At 46.1% G+C, this 18,574-nt stretch overlaps 1 protein-coding gene across 9 annotated transcripts in view; it reads left to right on the top strand.

Annotated features, from left to right (window-relative positions):
• LOC119972279 (receptor-type tyrosine-protein phosphatase mu-like) overlaps positions 1-18,574 on the top strand; it is a 985,231-nt gene that overhangs the window by 737,064 nt on the left and 229,593 nt on the right. For 4 of the 9 annotated variants that reach the window (XM_038808716.1, XM_038808713.1, XM_038808719.1 and 1 more), the window contains one exon: positions 795-824. The exons of the other annotated variants lie outside the window; for them this stretch is intronic. In XM_038808716.1, coding sequence (XP_038664644.1) covers positions 795-824 — 30 coding nt within the window. The remainder of the gene's footprint in view (positions 1-794; positions 825-18,574) is intronic. 9 annotated transcript variants of the gene reach the window in all.

The raw sequence follows: 18,574 nt of genomic DNA, 5'->3' as shown, positions 1-18,574 counted from the left end.
TCAGCGTATCTTAAATTTGCAAAGAACTTCCTATATTGATTCCTTCTACCTCAATATTTCTTGGATACACTCTTGACAAAAAAATAATCTGCTGTTGTAAATAGGATTACAATCTAATATTGTCTTGTGCAAGTATTGACGAGCTGCTTTCGCAGAAAATAATTGGACTTCCCAAACCCATCCATCTCAGGCGCAGAATAAATGAAGCTGTTTTTAACGCCTTTTACAGCAGTTGCTCTTACTGTTTGAATTCGGATTCTGCGATGCTGGGAGCCATGAGCTGGCGCCCGACGTTTGCACTGCAAAATCCAGTTCCTTTCTCCCAAAAAGCTGCCGTAAAACACAATGAGTCGCACAACTCTGTGCTCTGAGAAGGGAATGAATTTAGTTGGGTGAATGCTGGGAGTATGCTCAGGCTCACTGATCCCTGGGAATGCAAGTTAAAACAGTGCCGAGAAAAGCAGCAATGGTTCAATGTTGTGCCATCTGCAGCCTATCGAGAATATGTGTACGATGTGAATACTCCATAGTTTTTTCAAGTTGATGGAATATATATAGTGTATTGTTTTGATTTGCCAGTCATTCTTTGGTGGCTGCCGTTGAATGTACCACAATGAATGATGAACTGTGTTTCCACTAGCTTCATTGAAGCGTCAACCACCACAGCTTTTAATATTTTTTTTATCAGGGAGTTAATTTTTACATTTTCTTTTGATCCATTAATATATGCTTTTCTTTTCCTTCCATTCCATCTTTGCCCACTGCCTAAATCCTTCAACCATCCCACCCGGCAGGAGAAGCTCTCAGTCCTACACTTATTACCTGTAAGTAACTGCTTTGAAAATGACCTCCATGCTTTAATCCATTCTTTTCCATGCACATTTTGTTTTATTCATGGTTTTGCTTCCAGGCTGCTGGAATTCTACCAGGGATCCCAATGTGACTCAAAGATTTACTAGCTGTTATTTGCTTCAATCGTCCCATTTAACCTACTTCTGAGATCAGACGCAAATAATGTCCCGGAATGTTTTAGATTAATAGTTCTCCAAATTCCGGGGAACGGGTTGCATTAATTAAAGTCATTATTGAATTCATATGGTTTTAAAGGAGAGCCCCAGATGCCCCCATGGTGTAGAGTGCTAACATTCCGTTGTCAGACTGAACCATGTCAATCAGGAACTTTTGCGGTTCGATTCCCTGGTTGGAGCTGATTTCATTGCTCGGCATCTTTGGACGACACAGTGTTGCCAAGCTTGATCATGATTCAGTGGACAGAATAAGATGGGGCTCAGCTGCAATATCTTCACAATCTAATAGCCCACTGTCAACATTTACACGTGAGAGACGATAACGCAGTTATTGGCCCTCATGCAAGTGAATCGTGGTATGAACCAACAAAAAAAAATTGGCAAACGCGAAACTCCGCTTTTTGTTTTGAAAGGAAGTGCATTGCAGGAGAGGGGAAACCCAAGGTTAGGGACAAATGAACCCGAGGTCTTTCCACAAGAGACAAATGGTCTAATCATATGAGCACTGTCAAAAAGTGCTAATTTTAATTCATGAACATGAAGAGGTTGTCATCACGCAGAGACAATCATACACTGCATACCCACATACAGACAAAAATGATGTATTGAGGAAAGGAGAGAAAGGACAGTAATTGCAAATGGTTTAATAAATATTCACTGAACTGTCACTACCATAAGCATGAATTATTGAACAGGTCATGCTGATTTAGGTTATTTTTTGTGCAATATAGAGAGTTAGGAAAATATTACCAAGATCGGAAATGGACAGTAGGTTAGGGTTAAAGCAGAGTATTAAACAATCAGAAATTGGACACTAAAACTCTTGCTTTATTTTTTTATTTATTTTTTTATTTTTTTATAAATTTAGTGTACCCAATCATTTTTCCAATTAAGGGGCAATTTAGAGTGGCCAATCCACCTAGCTTGCACCTTTTTGGGTTGTGGGGGCGAAACCCACGCAAACACGGGGAGAATGTGCAAACTCCACACGGACAGTGACCCAGAGCCGGGATCGAACCTGGGACCTCGGCGCCGTGAGGCAGCAGTGCTACTCACTGCGCCACCGTGCTGCCCAAACTCTTGCTTTATTAGTCAGTTTGGACTGTGGCCTGGATTTTATTGGTGATATTAGTGTTTGATAACTTCGTATCCTTATGATATGTAAAACTCTGTCACACCCATTTTCATGCAGGAAAGTGGGGGATAAAAGAACCAATTTCAGGGGGTCAACATCCTCTATCCTATCTGTATCTGCATTATAGACACTACCAGGTAGTTAATAGTGGGTTTGCAGTTAGACAGAATGGTTTTCTAAAACAGGTTACGGACCCCTTCCAGATGTTAATGAGGGACTTAACCATTGTTTAATGACTGCACTGATGGAGTAAATAAAGATAAGGGGCGGGATTCCACGTGCTTCCAGCTCCATGGGTCCTGCCGAAGGTGACTCACCGTGGCGGGTCCCCGGTGGCGAGATGGGTGAGCCATGTAAAATGTCATAGACATTGGCTGGACCGGAGGATTCTGTTGGCGGCCAATGATGTTCCTATGTTCCACCAAAACTGAGCCCATTCATTTGGTTGGTGTATAGAGCACACAATTTGTAAACAAACCATTGGACAGTGTAAATTGTTCGGATCCAATACAACAGTTTGCAATTTATATGACTGTGAGGGAAAACTACTCATCCACAGGAATTATAACATTGACCAATTGGTATCTTTTATAGTCAAACAAACTTTAATTTGAACAAAGAATTAACCATATTAACAACAAAGAAATAGCTTTACAGTTAACAGTTAAACAGTTCTTAAAAAAAAGAAAAAAATGATAACTCACTTTCTACACCCACCACTGCGTATTCCAATTAAGCAATATATTCCAATACAGTTCAAATGCCACTGATAAATAACATTGTCAGCGAGGGTTACTTGCTTCTCTTTGCAGAACTTTGGAGGGACACCCTTGCAGCACGGTAGCACAAGTGGATAGCACTGTGGCTCCACAGCGCCAGGGTCCCAGGTTTGATTCCCCGCTGGGGCACTGTCTGTGCGGAGTCTGCACGTTCTCACCGTGTCTGCATAGGTTTCCTCTGGGTGCTCCGGTTTCCACCCACAGTCCAAAGACGTGCAGGTTAGGTGGATTGGGCATGGCATGATTAATTGCCTTTAGTGACAAAAAAGGTTAGGAGGGGTGATTGGGTTATGGGATAGGGTGGAAGTGAGGGCTTGAGTGGGTCGGTGCAGACTCGATGGGCTGAATGGCCTCTTTCTGCACTGTATACTCTATATTCTATGTTCTATGCAGGAAAATCCCCCAAATTCTTCTGTCTTGTCAGACACTTCTGTTCAACTTAACATCCTATGGAAAAACTTCAAAACTACAGACAGACCTGGCTTCTCCCATTAATTACATCATATGTATCTCAAGCAGAAGACCTTCTCCAGTCTCCTCCCACTAAGATGCCCCATGACCTGCTTAGCTAGGACTAATCCCTCAGACATTATCTACACCCCAGGGAGCCTCCAAAATCAAAAAAATGTTCCATTAACCATCCGTCTGTAAACAAGTAAATGGTTAAAACCAACGATTACCTCACTTTTACAACTCCTTGATCACAGCTTTGGCAGACATACTGCTTGTATGTCTTTTAACCCAGTTTTTAAAAAAAATAACATTATTAAAAACAAATATCAAACACAATATATAACAATTTCTTACATTAAACGCAAAATGGAAATTAAGTCAAATACAGGAGCTACATTCTGCAATCCCAGAAGAACTGGTTGTATGACCTATGCTCTTTAGTTGTTTTTAATTGATTGAAATGAGAATGTGATAGAGGCAGCAGACAGCCATATTTACAAGCCACACTGAACGTCCCAATTCTGAAACCTAGTTCACAGCGTTGGGGACCCGGGTTCAATTGGGGCCTTAGGTGACTGTGGAGTTTGCACTTTCTACCCGTTTCTGGGTGGATTGCCGTGATAAATTGCCCCTTAGCGTCCAGGAATGTACTGGTTCGGAGGGGTTACGGGGATAGGACGGGGGAATTGGGCCTGGGTGGGGGTCTTTCAAAGGGTTGGTACAGACTCACTGGGCTGAATGGCCTCCTTCTGCAGTGCAGAGATTCTATGATTCTACGAATAGATATGCTTACAAATGGGCCACTTTAACCAGGTTTTCCTGAGTTAAGATCGAGTAAGTTCATTAAATACTAAAGACATGAAGAGGAAGGAGGCATAACTATAAGGTTCAGGGCGGGAGATATAAGAGGGATGTCCGAGGTAGGCTCTTTACTCAGAGAATGGTTAGGGTGTGGAATGGACTGCCTGCTGTGATAGTGGAGTCGGACACTTTAGGAACTTTCAAGCGGTTATTGGATAGGCACATGGAGCACATCAGAATGACAGGGAGTGGGATAGCTTGATATTGGTTTTGGACAATGCTCGGCACAACATCGAGGGGCGAAGGGCCTGTTCTGTGCTGTACTGTTCTATGTTCTTTGTTCTAGCCTTTGTCCCCGATTCGTCAGAGCTCCTTGACATTGCATCCTAATTGGCCGTCTCCAGGGAGGCGCACAAATGACATTTCATCTTTGCCAACAACAACAACAATCAGTTCCCTGAATGCTACATTTTAAAATCAATCCTTTTAATTTCTGTAAATAGTGTTTTGCTACTGACCCAAATCGTCCAAACTGCGGTGCCACCTCGGAATTGCAGTTCTCCAACCTTAGGCTAAACTGTGAATTCTTCTTGAAAACACATTTCTTCATAAAACACAACAGGCGGAATTCTCTGCCTTGCGCCACCGGTAGCGGATGAGTTGCGGATGAGGCAGAGAATCTAGCATCGCGGCCCCCCCCCCCCCTGCTGGTAGCAGGATCATGATTCATGCCCCGCGCCAGCCAGAGGATGCAAATGGGTCATATTCTCTGGGATCGCGGGATTTTCCAGTCCTCTGGCTGGAATCACAATGGGTCCTGACAAATGTGGCCCTGATGTGGTGGAACTTACGGTGGGTCAAAGGCGGTAGCTTTTTAAGGGAGTTGTCCCCAGAGGCCATCTGAGGGCCACCCTCCCCTCCTACAATACAAGACCTGCCTACCCCACCTCCATTAGATCCCCCCACCATCCCCCAACCAGAGTTCCCCTAATTAAGAGACCCGCAGAGGTCATCTAAATAAAGTGACGCCTCCCCCCCCGAGATCCCTTAAAGAAAGAGACTCTCCCAGAGACCCCCTAAATAAGGAGACTGCCCCCCCAGACATCCAGAAAACTGACCCCTGTCAGGGAGCCCCCCCAGAAGAGACACACCTGTCAGGAACCCAGCAAAAACAAGACCGCCAGAACAAGGGTTACAGCCTGAGGATATGGGGCAAACCATTTAGGACAGAGATGAGAAATTTCTTCACCCAGACAGTGGTGAGCCTGTGGAATTCATTACCACAGGAAGCAGCTGAGTCAAAACATTGTGGGATGCTCCGTTGACTGATGCCGAAATTGGGAAACACGATTGGGAGAATAGGTTTGACGCCAAAATCGTGGCCAGCGCCAGTTTGATGCCAAATCGCAATTCTCCTTCACCATGACAGCGGCATCAATACAGTCTGGGATGCACATACAGTAAACACAGTTTGCATACCATTGACGGGTTTGACCCTCTGCATCAGATGGGCCGAGTCCCCGACGGTGCGATTCACTTCTGCTTTTAAGAATCATGAAACTGGTGTTGTGGCTGCTGAGGGAGAGAGAGGGGGTACGGAAAGTGTGCAACATCACCATAGTTTGCTGACAGTTGTATCGCTGGCAGGGGCTTCAGCCAGGGCCGGAGGGGAGTAGCAGGGGTAGCCAGGAGGTGGGCTGTGGAGTCAGGGTGAACGGGCACACCATTGCGCAGCCAGCAAGGCAGCCATGCAGCTGCACAAGCCACTGACTGCCCACTGTGAACTTAGGGCCACGGGTCATATTGGTGTCCCCCCAGCCCCCCCCCCCCCCCCCCCCCCGAGGTGCCCCGCTGTCTGCGTATTTCAGCACAACCAGTTCTGTTTTGTTGGCTGGGATGAGTGTGTGTGGGGGTTGTAATGTGTATGTACGACTGCGGCTTGTCAGCCTTCCAAGTGTCAATCATGGACCCGCCGAATCCCGCACTGCTTTTCATTGGAATTGATTGTGTTCCACGTGGTGCCGGTGCTCGCCCCTCAGCAGTAGCTGAATAGGTCCAGGTGCAGCACTGGCTTTGCTGTCGTGGAACTCCAAGAATCCTGCACCGGTGTCAAAATTTAGGGCTGGGTTCTCCGCCACACCACATTCCGGCCCTGACGGGATTTTCCGTTACGCCGGCCAGTCAATGGGGTTTCCCATTGTGGGGCAGCCCCACGCCGTCGGAAAACCCCCGGGCACCGGCAAAACGAGGAATCCCGCCGGCGGAGAATCCCGCTCTGAGTCTCTGAAATGAAGAATCCAGCCTGTATGTTTTCAAGAACAAGTTAGATACAGCACTTGGGACGAAGGGGTTCAAAGGAATCGGCGGGAAAGCAGGATTTGGCTTTTGAGTTTGATAATCAGTCATGATCATCCTACTTTCTATGTTTCCATACCTGGGAATGTAAAATTCTGCCCATGATAACAGGCAGCCATGGTTCGTGGCATTGGTTAAGAGGAGAGGAACATCTTAAAGAAGGAGCGAGAAGGTGAAGCGGGGAGGAGGGGAGATTTGCGCACCTGGTCCAGGCAGCTTGAAGCCACACCCATCAGTGTAAGAATGATGCAAGCCGGGGAGGCACCAGAGGTCAGCATTCGAATTCACTGGAGCAGCAGCTCCCGAATTAGTAGCATCAAGAGTTTCCCAGAGCAGCTTGACCCCTGAACCGAATCCTGTGCCACCAGAGGAGAGACAGTGTGCAGAAATGTCGGAGATTTACCTCACGGAATACACATTGTTACACATTGCTTCAGGAACGGTTGGTGTGGGCAGGACAGGAAGCGCGCAAGCAGCGCTGTTCAAGGGCAGCATCATAATTTTACAGCCCGTTTTCCCTTTGTAATCGCATCTGCTTACGCCAGAGGAAAATCAGATGTGTGATCTTCAGCCAACTGGGGTGAAACAAATTCACTGAAAATTGTTGAAGAAACACATATTAAAACCCTTAAGCACAGATGGTATCAGTCATACAACTGGAAAGAGCAACTGAGTCAAATCTCTTGAAGGAGTTGAATTAACATAAATCGAGTCCTTGAAGTGGAAAAATGTGAAGCAACATTTAAATATCAAAACTCAATTCAGATATTCTGCCGCAGTCAGCTCCGAAGATTCAGTCGCTACTGAACTGGTGAACTTTAGTTGGGTATTCAGGATCGGGAAGAATGTGGCTCCCATTCACCTGAGTGACCATAAACACACCCACCAGCCATGCCATCTAACTGTTATTCTTTGATGTGTAGATGCCGGCGTTGGACTGGGGTGAGCACAGTAAGAAGTCTTACACCACCGGGTTAAAGACCAACAGGTTTATTTTGAATCACTAGCTTTTGGAGCACTGCTCCTTCACCAGGTGACTCACCTGATGAACGAGCTACACTCCCAAAGCTAGTGATTCCAAATAAACCTGTTGGACTTTATCCTGGTGTTGTAAGACTACTTACTCTTACACTTTGGATAGGAAGCCTCGTATCATAGATTTTCATTTTGGAGTATTTTGAGTAAATTAAACTGAAATTCTTCTCCTGTGAGGTACAGTAATTCTTTGCTGTATTATTCTCCTCGGATTTCCGAGGGACTGGATTTTTAAATTTAACGCCCTTTGCCTTTTGACCCTGTTGTTCTTGGAAAGTCATTTACAGAGGAACCTGCTCAATTAACCTTTTACTTGTTTGCGGAAAAGAAAGGCAGCTGTAAATAACACAACGGGCCATTGTAAAGCTTACGCCTGATATCATTGCAGCCACAATGATGTGCATTTGTTTGTTTCCTCTCAGAAGGTATCTCCCTTATTTTCAAATCCCTCCATAGCCTCAACACACCCTCTTTCTTTTTTTTTTCCTTTTTTCCACCATCCCCATCGACTCCATAAACCCTCCTAGCTCTCGTGCCATTTTTGGCAATTGGGGCCCCGTTGGGCGCATGCAATTCACCAACACCACTGGAGTCCCCAATAGAACCCCACTCACTATCACAAACCTTCCCCCTGGGTCCCGCACCTCCCTGACCCCTGTGAAACCTGTTTTCTGGCTCAACAATATGACAACCCTCCTCGACTTTGAGTCAAACCCCCGAGTTGAGCACTTACCTCACCCACCCCTTCCTCAACCTCATCTGATCTTTCACCCGGAGATGCGTCCCCTGCAAGAAAATCACCTCTGCTCTCAAACTCCTCATGGGCGCGAACATCTGGGACTGTTTAACCAACCCATTTAGCCTGCGGACATTCCGTGTCACGATTCTAACTGGAGGCTTCAGCCTTCCCCCCCACCCCCCACCCCCCATAAGAGTCCGCCATCATCACCCTTGGGCTCTGCCCCCTTCCCCACTCTGAATCAGGCCCACTGAAGATGCCCCCTCGCCTGTTCATATGACCAAACTCCATAACGGTAACAATCCTGCCACAGCTCCCTCAATCGCCTTTGACCAGCCGCTCTGCATTTCCTTACACTGCTGCTGAAATTTGTCCGAATAAACTCATCAACTGCTCCACTGGCAGCTTTCCAGTCGATGACAACCTTTTCCCCTCCACCATTTTTATAATTGATGCTGCGCGACGAGTCTCCTTCAACCTTTAGCTAGGGCTCTCACTGTCTTCTGACGGGTTTGGTAACCCGTAGACGTGCCCATCCAGAGAAGAATTAGCCCCCTCCACTCTCTGCCCAACATTTCTGCCACAATTCCCCAAAGTTCTGGTTGAAGGGGCCAAACCAACGCCTTCAAGCAGGAGCCGCCTTGTGTGTGACCACTCACACCCTGGCCGCCACCGGAAGTCGACATGCCCTATTGCGACAACACTTTTCATTGCAATAACCAATATTCCCTCGAGGTTGTGAAGCAACCCGAGCTCCCGTGCAGGCCACGCACATGCTGGCCTCGTTAAGCTACCGCACGGGTCTGGACCTGCAAAGATGTTTGAAAGGGCTGACACAGTAACATAGTGCATCGTCTACTGCCCTGGGGATATCTGCAGTCCTGAAATTCCCTCCCTAACTCTCTCTGCCTCACAACCATTTCCTCCAATTCTCCAACGTTCTTCAAAACCAAAGCTCTTTGAGCAGGCTTTTGTTCATATGTCCTAATGCCCCCTTATACGACGCGGAATCAAATATTGTCTGATAACGCTCCTGGGAAGTGCCTTGGACGGTTCTACTGCCTTAAAGGTGATACTTGAGAGCAAGTTGTTGTTGATGATTCCCTTCCCTCAGAGTTTTGACTTCAACTGTGAAGCTGGTTCTGTCCCACTATTAGGCACAGTGTGCTGAAATATCCCACAGGCTTCGAAATCTCGACATCGGGATCTAATAGAAATCCTGAGGTCCAATTGCCGGCAGTGCGACTGGCTCGATGATTATACTGGAAGCAGCCTCCTATAATTGCACATTTTCATCCTCCCTGCTTGGTCAATGCTCTGACGAAGGGCATATTCTGCTCACCATAGAATTTCACCAATTCCATTCAATTGGAAACAATGGGCCAGAAATTAGAGGGATTCTATAACAGTCAGAAAATCCACTCAGCAAACAAAAAAAACGCCCCTACGGTGAAAGTGAAAATTTACCCCTGTGGTTTCCGTGGGCTAGCTTTTCACTTTGTGCCGTTAATATTTGCAGCTGAGGCAGAAATACTCATTAAAAGCAAAATGATTGTAAAATGAATAGTCAATTTTGGCAGCCGGTTATTTCCTTTTAACTGAAGGTGGCCATGTGGCTATGCGCTCTCTCATTACCTAAGGTTTTACCTTGCCTGAAATGTCATTTGATTTGGGTATGAATTCTTTCTCGCAGCTTGTTATTGAGCATAGATTGTTACTAAAAGCAGCGACATCAGAAGGTTGCAAGTTGCCCATTTATTTTTGCCCATACACTTGTATTCAGGCTACCGTCGAACTTGTTTGTCAGGTTTATAGTTGCAGCACTTGATTGCAGCATATTTGTCTGTAAAGCCTTGAGATTTTAGTCTGGGCTGATGTCCGGCTTTCAGTAGACTTCATAAATCCCCTCAGGATTCCTTGACACTCGTTGTCAAATCCAGCCTGTTGTAAAACATAAGATGATGAGCTACGGCTGCCCAAGTGACAAATCGTTCCTCCACCCCTCCCAGTTATCCGAGACAGACTGGCTCAGTAATTTACGGTGCTGTGAAAGAGCAGTTATAATTGGATTGAGCTTTTAGTTTTCGAGGTGGTCGAATGCAATATTGAGCCAGTGTCTCAAGTCTTTCAGAGTTAAGACCATCAGAAGTGATACAAAGATTTTTTTTTCGCATCTGGCTTGCCGACTAATTTGCCCACTGGGTGCCTCAAATGGCAACGACATTTATCTGAAAGAACGTCTTATATTTGAAGAAAATGTGCCCCTTTTGTTACCTGCACAAGAAGGATCTTAAAGACTATTCAATTCTAAATTATTTAGGAACAATGAACAATTGCCTATCCACTAATTTAATTCTGCGTCCATGTTCATAAATTCAAAAGATATAGGAACAGAATTAGGTAATTCGGCCCATCGAGTACGCTCCACCATTCAATCATGGCTGATGTGTTCCTCATCTGCTACCTACAGTGTGACAGACCAAGAGCTGGATTGCTAACTCAGCCAGAGCATCTGTTACCTAGAACACATGGCTTAGGAGAAGGAGGGAGTAGGCAATTTAGCCTTCCCAGCCTAAACACCATTCAATGTGATCATGGCTGATCCCATCCAAGCCTCAACTCCACCGTCAGCCCATTATCAATTAAAAATTAGTCTAAACTCCTCCTTAAATGTACTCACTGTCCCAGCATCCATCGCACTCTGGGGTAGCGAATTCCACAGATTCACAACCCTTTGGGAGAAGTAGTTTCTCCTCAAATCTGTTTTAAATTTGCTATCTCTTATTCTAAGATTATGACCGCTCATTTTAGAATGCCCCACAAGAGGAAGCATCAGCTCCACGTCTACTTTATCCATACCGTTTAGCATCGTGTATACCTCAATTAGATCTCCCCTCATTCTTCTAAACTCTAGAGAGTATCGACCTAAACTGTTCAACCTCTCCTCACACAGCAAATCCCTCATCTCTGGAATCGATCTAGTGAACCTCCTCTGAACTACCTCCAATGCCACTACATTGTCCACAGATTCACTATCCTCTGAGAGAAGAAATTCCTCCTCATCTCTGTTTTAAATGGGCGACCTCCTAATCTGAGATTATGCTTTATGGTCCTCAACTCTCCCACAAGGGGAAACACCTTTCCTCAAATCAGGGGACCAAAATTGTGCACAATACTCCAGGTGTCGTCTCACCAATGCAGTATGGTCCCCTTATCTAAGGGAAGATATACTGGCATTGGAGGCAGCTCAGAGAAGGTTCACTAGGTTGATCCCACATATGGAGGGATTTTGTTATGAGGAGAGGTTGTATAATGAGTAACAATGAGCCTGTACTCATTGGAGTTTAGAAGGATGCGAGGTGACCTAATTAAGACATTTAGCAGGGAGCATGACAGGGTAAAGGCTGAGAGGATGTTTCCCTTTCTGGGAGAGTATAGGACCATAAAGCATAATCTCAGATTACGATACTGCCCATTTAAAACAGAGATGGGGAGGAATTTCTTCCCTCAGAGGGTAGTGAATCTGTGGAATTCTTTACCGTGGAGAGCTGTAGAGGCTGGCTCGTTCAGTATGTTTAAGGCTGAGATAGACAGATGTTTAATCAGTAAGGGGATCAAAAGTTATGGGGACAAGACGAGAAAGTGGAGTTGAGGATTGTCACATCATGCCAAGTCAGTCATGATCTCATTAAATAGCAGAGCGGACTTAATGGGCCGAATGGCCTACTTTTGCTCCTTCATCTAAGGGTTTTCATCGAATTCATACTGAGTGACTTTGGTTGTGGGATCATCTTAAGGATCCCACGCTGGACCAGGGACGGGATTCTCCCCTACCCGGCGGAGCAGGGGGTCCTGGCGTAGGGGAGTGGCGCCAACCACTCCGGCGGGAATTCTCCGTACCTTTGGGGGCTAGGCCCGCGCCGGAGCGGTTGGCACCACGCGGACTGGCGCCAAAACCAGCACCAGTGGCCTTTGACGCCCGCCGCCCAGCGCCGGGGCTGGCCGAAAGGCCTTTGCCGGTTCGCGCATGCGCGCTGGGGGATTCTCTTCCACCTCCGCCATGGTGGAGGCAGTGGCGGCGGCGGAAGAAAAAGAGTGCCCCACTGGCCCGCCGGCCGATCGGTGGGCCTCGATTGCGGGCCTGGCCACTGTGGGGGCACCCCCCGGGGTCCGATCGCCCCGCGCCCCCCCAGGACCCCGGGGGCCCGCTCGTGCTACCGATCCCGCCGCCACCAGAGGTGGTTCAAACCTCGGCGGCGGGAGAGGCCTCCCAGCGGCGGGACTTCGGCCCATCGCGGGCCGGAGAATCACCTTAGGGGGCTCGCCGATCGGAGTGGGGTGATTCCTGCCCCCGCCAATTCCCAGGTGGCGGAGAATTTCTGCCACAGCGGGGCTGGGATTTTCGGCGGCCCCGGGCGATTGGGTCGGAGAATTTAGCTCCAGATGTCAGAATCATTCCTCCACAACAAATAATCTTCCTCTCCAACCATTGATATGGATATTCCACATTTTATTTTACAATCTAATGATGGTTGGTGCATTAATAGCCTCCTCCAACCTGACTGAGATCCCGTCACTCCTTCAATTCTGTACTCTTATGTATCCCGATCTTAATCTCAGCCATTGGGGGCCTGATATCTAAACTCTGGAATTTCCTCCCGAAGCCCCTCCTACTTTAAGATGCTCCTTTGAACCTCCATCTGACCAAGCTTATGGTCACCTGTCTTCATATCCCCTGATGTGATTCAGTGCCCAATTTCATTTGATAATGTCCCTGTGAAGCAGTTGTACAAATGTAACCTGTAGTTATTTACTTAGCCTTTTATTGTGTAACTCAGCTTGCTTTGCTATTTTTGCAAATGATGAGAAATTTAATTTGGTGTCAACATGCCTGAGCAAATGATGAGACGGAGATTTAGATCATAGAAACCCTTCATCAGGCAAAGCAGAAATCAGGCGTCTTTGCCTTTGAAAGCTTGTGACTTTTCAATCTCCTGTTCACCCAACAAAAGATATTCAGGCATTTTTTTCCTGATGGTTGTCAAATCATTTTCTGCATAATTTTTGAAACCTCTCTTTCTGTTAAAATTTAGCATGGTTATAATGGTGCTCATTGCTCTCAAAGCGTGATTAATTAAGTGAAGGTTTAAGACAGAATTAGATCAAAATTACAATTGATAACAGAATAAGTGGTCTGAGTAGGAAGCATGTTGAAATTCTAGACTTGGAAATATTTATGGAAGATTTACACATTTAAATGGAACCATCTACATGGATATAGAGACTAATGAAACTGTAGTCTTTGTAATTGAACTAAAGTTAAGTACAATAACCATGCCTATATGAAGTAATAATTCTGAGAAGAAATATTTTGTTCAAAAAAAGGTTATAGTAACCTGATCAAAGATAAATATTTATTTTAAAAATTGCTTGCAGGGACATAGTACTTAAATTGTTAAAATGTCTTAAGGGACATTAGATAATTAGTTACTTTTAACATGGTGAATAAAGCAAGCCCCCTGGGCTGGATTCTCCTATCCCCCAGCCCCGTGTTTCCCGGCAGGGCGCTGTTCGCTGGTGGTGGGATTCTCTACTCGTATCGTTTGTCAATGGGATTTCCCATTAAAGCCACCCCACGCCGGCGGGAAACCCACGGGTAGCGGCGCGCTGCCGGCGGGTAAAGAGAATGCTGACGGCAGGAGGATTTTGGCCCCTGTGCCAGATGTGGGCCAGAGACAGAAGGTTGTGGCGAGGTTTCACTTAAAGAATTTGAATGCAAAGCCACGGGGTGACAGTTCAGTGCAGTACTGAAGGAGTGCCACGCTGGTGGAGGTGACACCTTTCAGATGGGGCTTTAAACCAAGGCTCTGTCTGTCCTATCAGGTGGACATTAAACCTCATACGGCACGACTTCGGCGAGCAGTTATTATCGCGTTCCTTTTTGTGGGAGCTTGCTGTGTACAAATTGACTGCTGTGTTTTGTGCATTACAACAGTGACAACAGTTCAAAAGTCGCTCACTGACTTGGATATCCTGTGGTTGCCAAAGGTGCTGTATAAATATCTCTTTCTCCACCATCAGTGCAAGCAACCTATCTTCATAGAATTTACACTGCAGAAGGAGGCCGCCCGGCCCATCGAGTCCGCACCGGCCCCGGAAAAGAGCATCCCACCCAAGCCCACACCTCCACCCCAGCCCCACCCAACCTTTCTGGACACTTAAGGGGCAATTTAGCATGGCTAATGCACATTTTTGGATTGTGGGAGGAAACTGGAGCACGTGGAGGAAGCTCACGCAGACACAGGGAGAAAGTGCAGACACCGCACAGACAGTGACCCAAGCCGGGAATCAAACCTGGGGCCATGGAGCTGTGAAACAACAGTGCTAACCACTGTGCTACCATGCGCCTTATGTGCAATCCTGCTGCCCTGGTTTTTGGTTCAATGTGGAATATGGAAGAGCACTCTGGCAGCAACACTAGGCATTCTGAAAATGAGGTGCCAAATATGATGAAGCTACAAACTGGGACTACGTGCATGTTCAACTCTGAGAGCAGTATGTTATAGATAGACTACTGACATCGCACAATAAATGCACCTGTTAAAACTTTAGAAGCCATTGTCCCATCTAATTGTGGGTGGTGCACAATTAAAACACTAAAATGAATAAGGAGCTCTGTAAACATTCCCAACATTAATGATGTCAAAGATCAGATTTCACTTAAAGAATTTGAATGCAAAGCCACAGGGTGACAGTTCAGTGCAGTACTGAAGGAGTGCCGCACTGGTGGAGGTGCCACCTTTCAGATGGGGCTTTAAACCAAGGCTCTGTCTGTCCTATCAGGTGGACCAAAGGACCACGCTGCAGGATTGAAACTGTCTTTAACAGAAGTGCCAAGTAGATAGCCCTTCTTGGCCTCCGCCTGAGATTTTAACCATCACAGATGTTCAGCCAATTTCATTCACTCCACATAAAATTAAGAAACAGCCCAGTGCATCGGACACAACAAACGCAAATGGTCCTGACAATTGGTACCTTTCCCACTAAACTGAACACCCCCAATGTTCTGTTGCTGCATTACGTCCCATCCAGAGGATGCTTAATCCATAGGATGTGGAAAACCGTCACGGCTTCTTTCGGCAACATCCCCCGCCCAAAGCCTGACCTCCGAGCGTAGGAAGGCAAGGGCAGCAGGCGCAAGAGGTACCATCATCTTCAAGATCCCATTCAAGTCACACACCATCCTCATTTGGGCATATGTACAATCATTCGCTTATCAGCGCTGGTTCAAAATCCTGGAACTGCGCAACAGCATTTTGGAGCATCAGACAAACGACAATGGCTCAAAAAGCCTGCCCACCTCAGAGAAACTAGGATTGGGCAATAAGGAAAGACAGAAATGCTGTCATTATGTAGTTGGTCCAGCAGCATCTGTGGAGAAAGAAACCAAGTTAACAGTTCAGTTCATTGAGCCGTCATCAGAACTGGGAGTGCTCCGAAATACAACAGTTTTCAAACAAGGAAGGGAAAAGTTGGGAGGGTAGGAAAGAATAAAGCGCAATGTCTGTGAGAGGGTGAAAGCAGCAGAGATTCATGAAAAAGGGGTGAGAGTAGAAATGGTCATTAAAGAAGTAAAGTAAAAATAAGTGCCTCGAGGAGGTGTAAATGGGGCAAACAGAATTATTACCAATAACTGCTGTCCAAAAAGAAACATAAAGAGAGAAGAAATGAGGGCATAATCTGAAATGAGGGTTATAGTCTCAAATTGTTGAACTGAATGTTAAGTGTCATAAGGTCAATCAGCAGAGAATGGAGTTCATTGGACCAGCGTAAGAGGCCCAGGACAGGGAGGTCAGAGAGGGGGCAGAGCAGAGCATTTTTTAAAAAAGCAACTGGAAGCTCAGGGTCACACCTGTGAACTGAATGGAGATATTCTGCAAAGCAGTCATCCAATCAGCGCTTGGTCTCTCCAATGTAGCGGAGGTGATATTATGAGCAGTGAATGTAGAATACCAAATTGGAAAAATGAAAATAAATCAGATTTTCACCTGGAAGGATTGCTTGAGCCCTTGAATATTGAGAAGGGCTGAGGTAAAATGGCAGCTCCTGTGTCTCCTATGCTTGCATGGAAAAGTCCGTGGGAATAATAATAATAATCACTTATTGTCACGAGTAGGCTTCAATGAAGTTACTGTGAAAAGCCCCGAGTCGCCACATTCCGGCGCCTGTTCGGGGAGCCCGGGACGGGAATTGAACCCGCGCTGCTGGCATTGTTCTGCATTGCAAGCCAGCTATTTAGCCCATTGTGCTAAACCAGCCCCTGAGGAAGGGTTTGAAGGATGATTGGGAAGGATGTTAATCGAGTGCCCCCTTTAGTCTGCTGAAGAGGAAGGTATGTTTAGTGGTGGAATCACACTAGTGGGGACAGGACATTTTTAGAATTCTTTCAAGGGGCGTGTGTATCGCTGGCGGGCAACATTTATTGCTCATCCCTTTTTATTTATTTAATTGCCCTTGGAAAGATGGTGCTGAGTCGCCTTCCTCAGGCCATGTGATGTAGATACATTCACAATGCTGGTAGGAAAAGTGTTCCAGAATTTTGACCCAGCAAGAATAAAGGACTGGTGATATAGTTCCAAGTCAAGATGGTGTGTAACTTGGAAAGGAACTTGCAGGAGGCGGTGTTACCACGTATCTGCTGTCCTTGTCCTTTGAGGTGGTAGAGATCATGGGTTTAGAAGACACAGGAGGAGCCTGATGAGTGGTTGAAGTGCACCTTGCAGATGGTACACACGGCTGCCATTGTGCGCCAGTGGTGGAGGGAGTGACTACTTAAGGGAATGGATAGGGTGCCAGTCAAGTGGGTTCTTTGTCCTGGATGGTGTGGAGCTTCTTGAGGGTTGTCGTTGTCATCCAGGCAAGTGGCGAGTATTCCATTCCACTCCTGACTTGTGTGAAGCAGATGGTGGACAGGCTTTGGAGAATCAGGTTGTGAGTTACTCACTGAAGAATTCCCAGCGAGGGGATCCTTGGTTGGGGAAAGCGGAAACATTGCGATGGAAAGTTGGCTCATCTGCACAGATGTGATGGAGGCAGAGAAATTTGGAAAACGGAATCAAGACCTTACAGAAAGCAGGGTGAGGAGAAGTATAATCAAGGCATTGTGCAGTCTGTGGGCTTATTGTGAACATTTACATAGACATAGAATTTACAGTGCAGAAGGAGGCCATTCGGCCCATCGAGTCTGCACCGGCTCCTGGTAAGAGCACCCTACCCAAGGTTAACACATCCACCCTATCCCCATAACCCAGTAACCCCACCCAACACTAAGGGCAATTTTGGACACCAAGGGCAATTTATCATGGCCAATCCACCTAACCTGCACATCTTTGGACTGTGGGAGGAAACTGGAGCACCCGTAGGAAACCCACACACACACGGGGAGGATGTGCAAACTACCCACAGACAGTGACCCAAGCCGGAATCAAACCTGGGACCCTGGAGCTGTGAAGCGTTGTGCTATCCACAATGCTACCGTGCTGCCCCAACATTGCAATAGCTATCCCCAGAAATTGAGTCCGGGTAGTCAAGAAAAGGAGAGAAGAGTCAATTTTGGGCCATTGAAGGTGAAAGAGAGATAGAAATGAACCATGATAAGGTAAGGATGAATAATAAAAGGAGGCCTTGTTAGTGACACCCACATTTTCTTTTAATGGCCATGTTCCAACTTGTATTGTCCATGGATTGTTATTATTGTTATTGTGGTAGGTAGGATGAGGACATGCTCATCCAAAGCTCTCTCCATCTCTGGATCTCTACCAGACAGTTTAACTTATCATCTCACTTTCTCGGGTTGCTGTGTATTTGGAGAAAACCGTTTTTTAATGGAAACACAAAAACGCTTATTCTGCAGAATATATACAGTCAAGACTATTTCCTACAATTTAGCCGAGTAAGTTGTTTAGTATGGGGCACGTGGCAGACAATAAAAGAAGAGAATTAATCAGCAGAAGAAATTAATGAATATCTTCACAGCAGAAACAAAGTTTTGAAAAATCCATTAAAACCAGAAAGTGAAAGTAAATTAAAATCTTGTTGCAGATAATAACTCCTTGCTTACTGTCAAGTCAGGTTAGCATCGGAATTGGTAACCTTCACTCTTCAGATACCCTGCTCACAGAAAGAAAGTGAAGCTATTACATTCCAGGAGTTTCAAACACAACATACTGGGATGAAAGCATTGATTAAA

The sequence above is a fragment of the Scyliorhinus canicula genome, chromosome 10 (assembly GCF_902713615.1).
Source record: "Scyliorhinus canicula chromosome 10, sScyCan1.1, whole genome shotgun sequence".
NCBI lineage: Eukaryota > Metazoa > Chordata > Chondrichthyes > Carcharhiniformes > Scyliorhinidae > Scyliorhinus > Scyliorhinus canicula.
The sequence above is the reverse complement of the archived record's forward strand: the minus strand, read 5'-3'. Positions and strand labels throughout refer to the sequence as shown.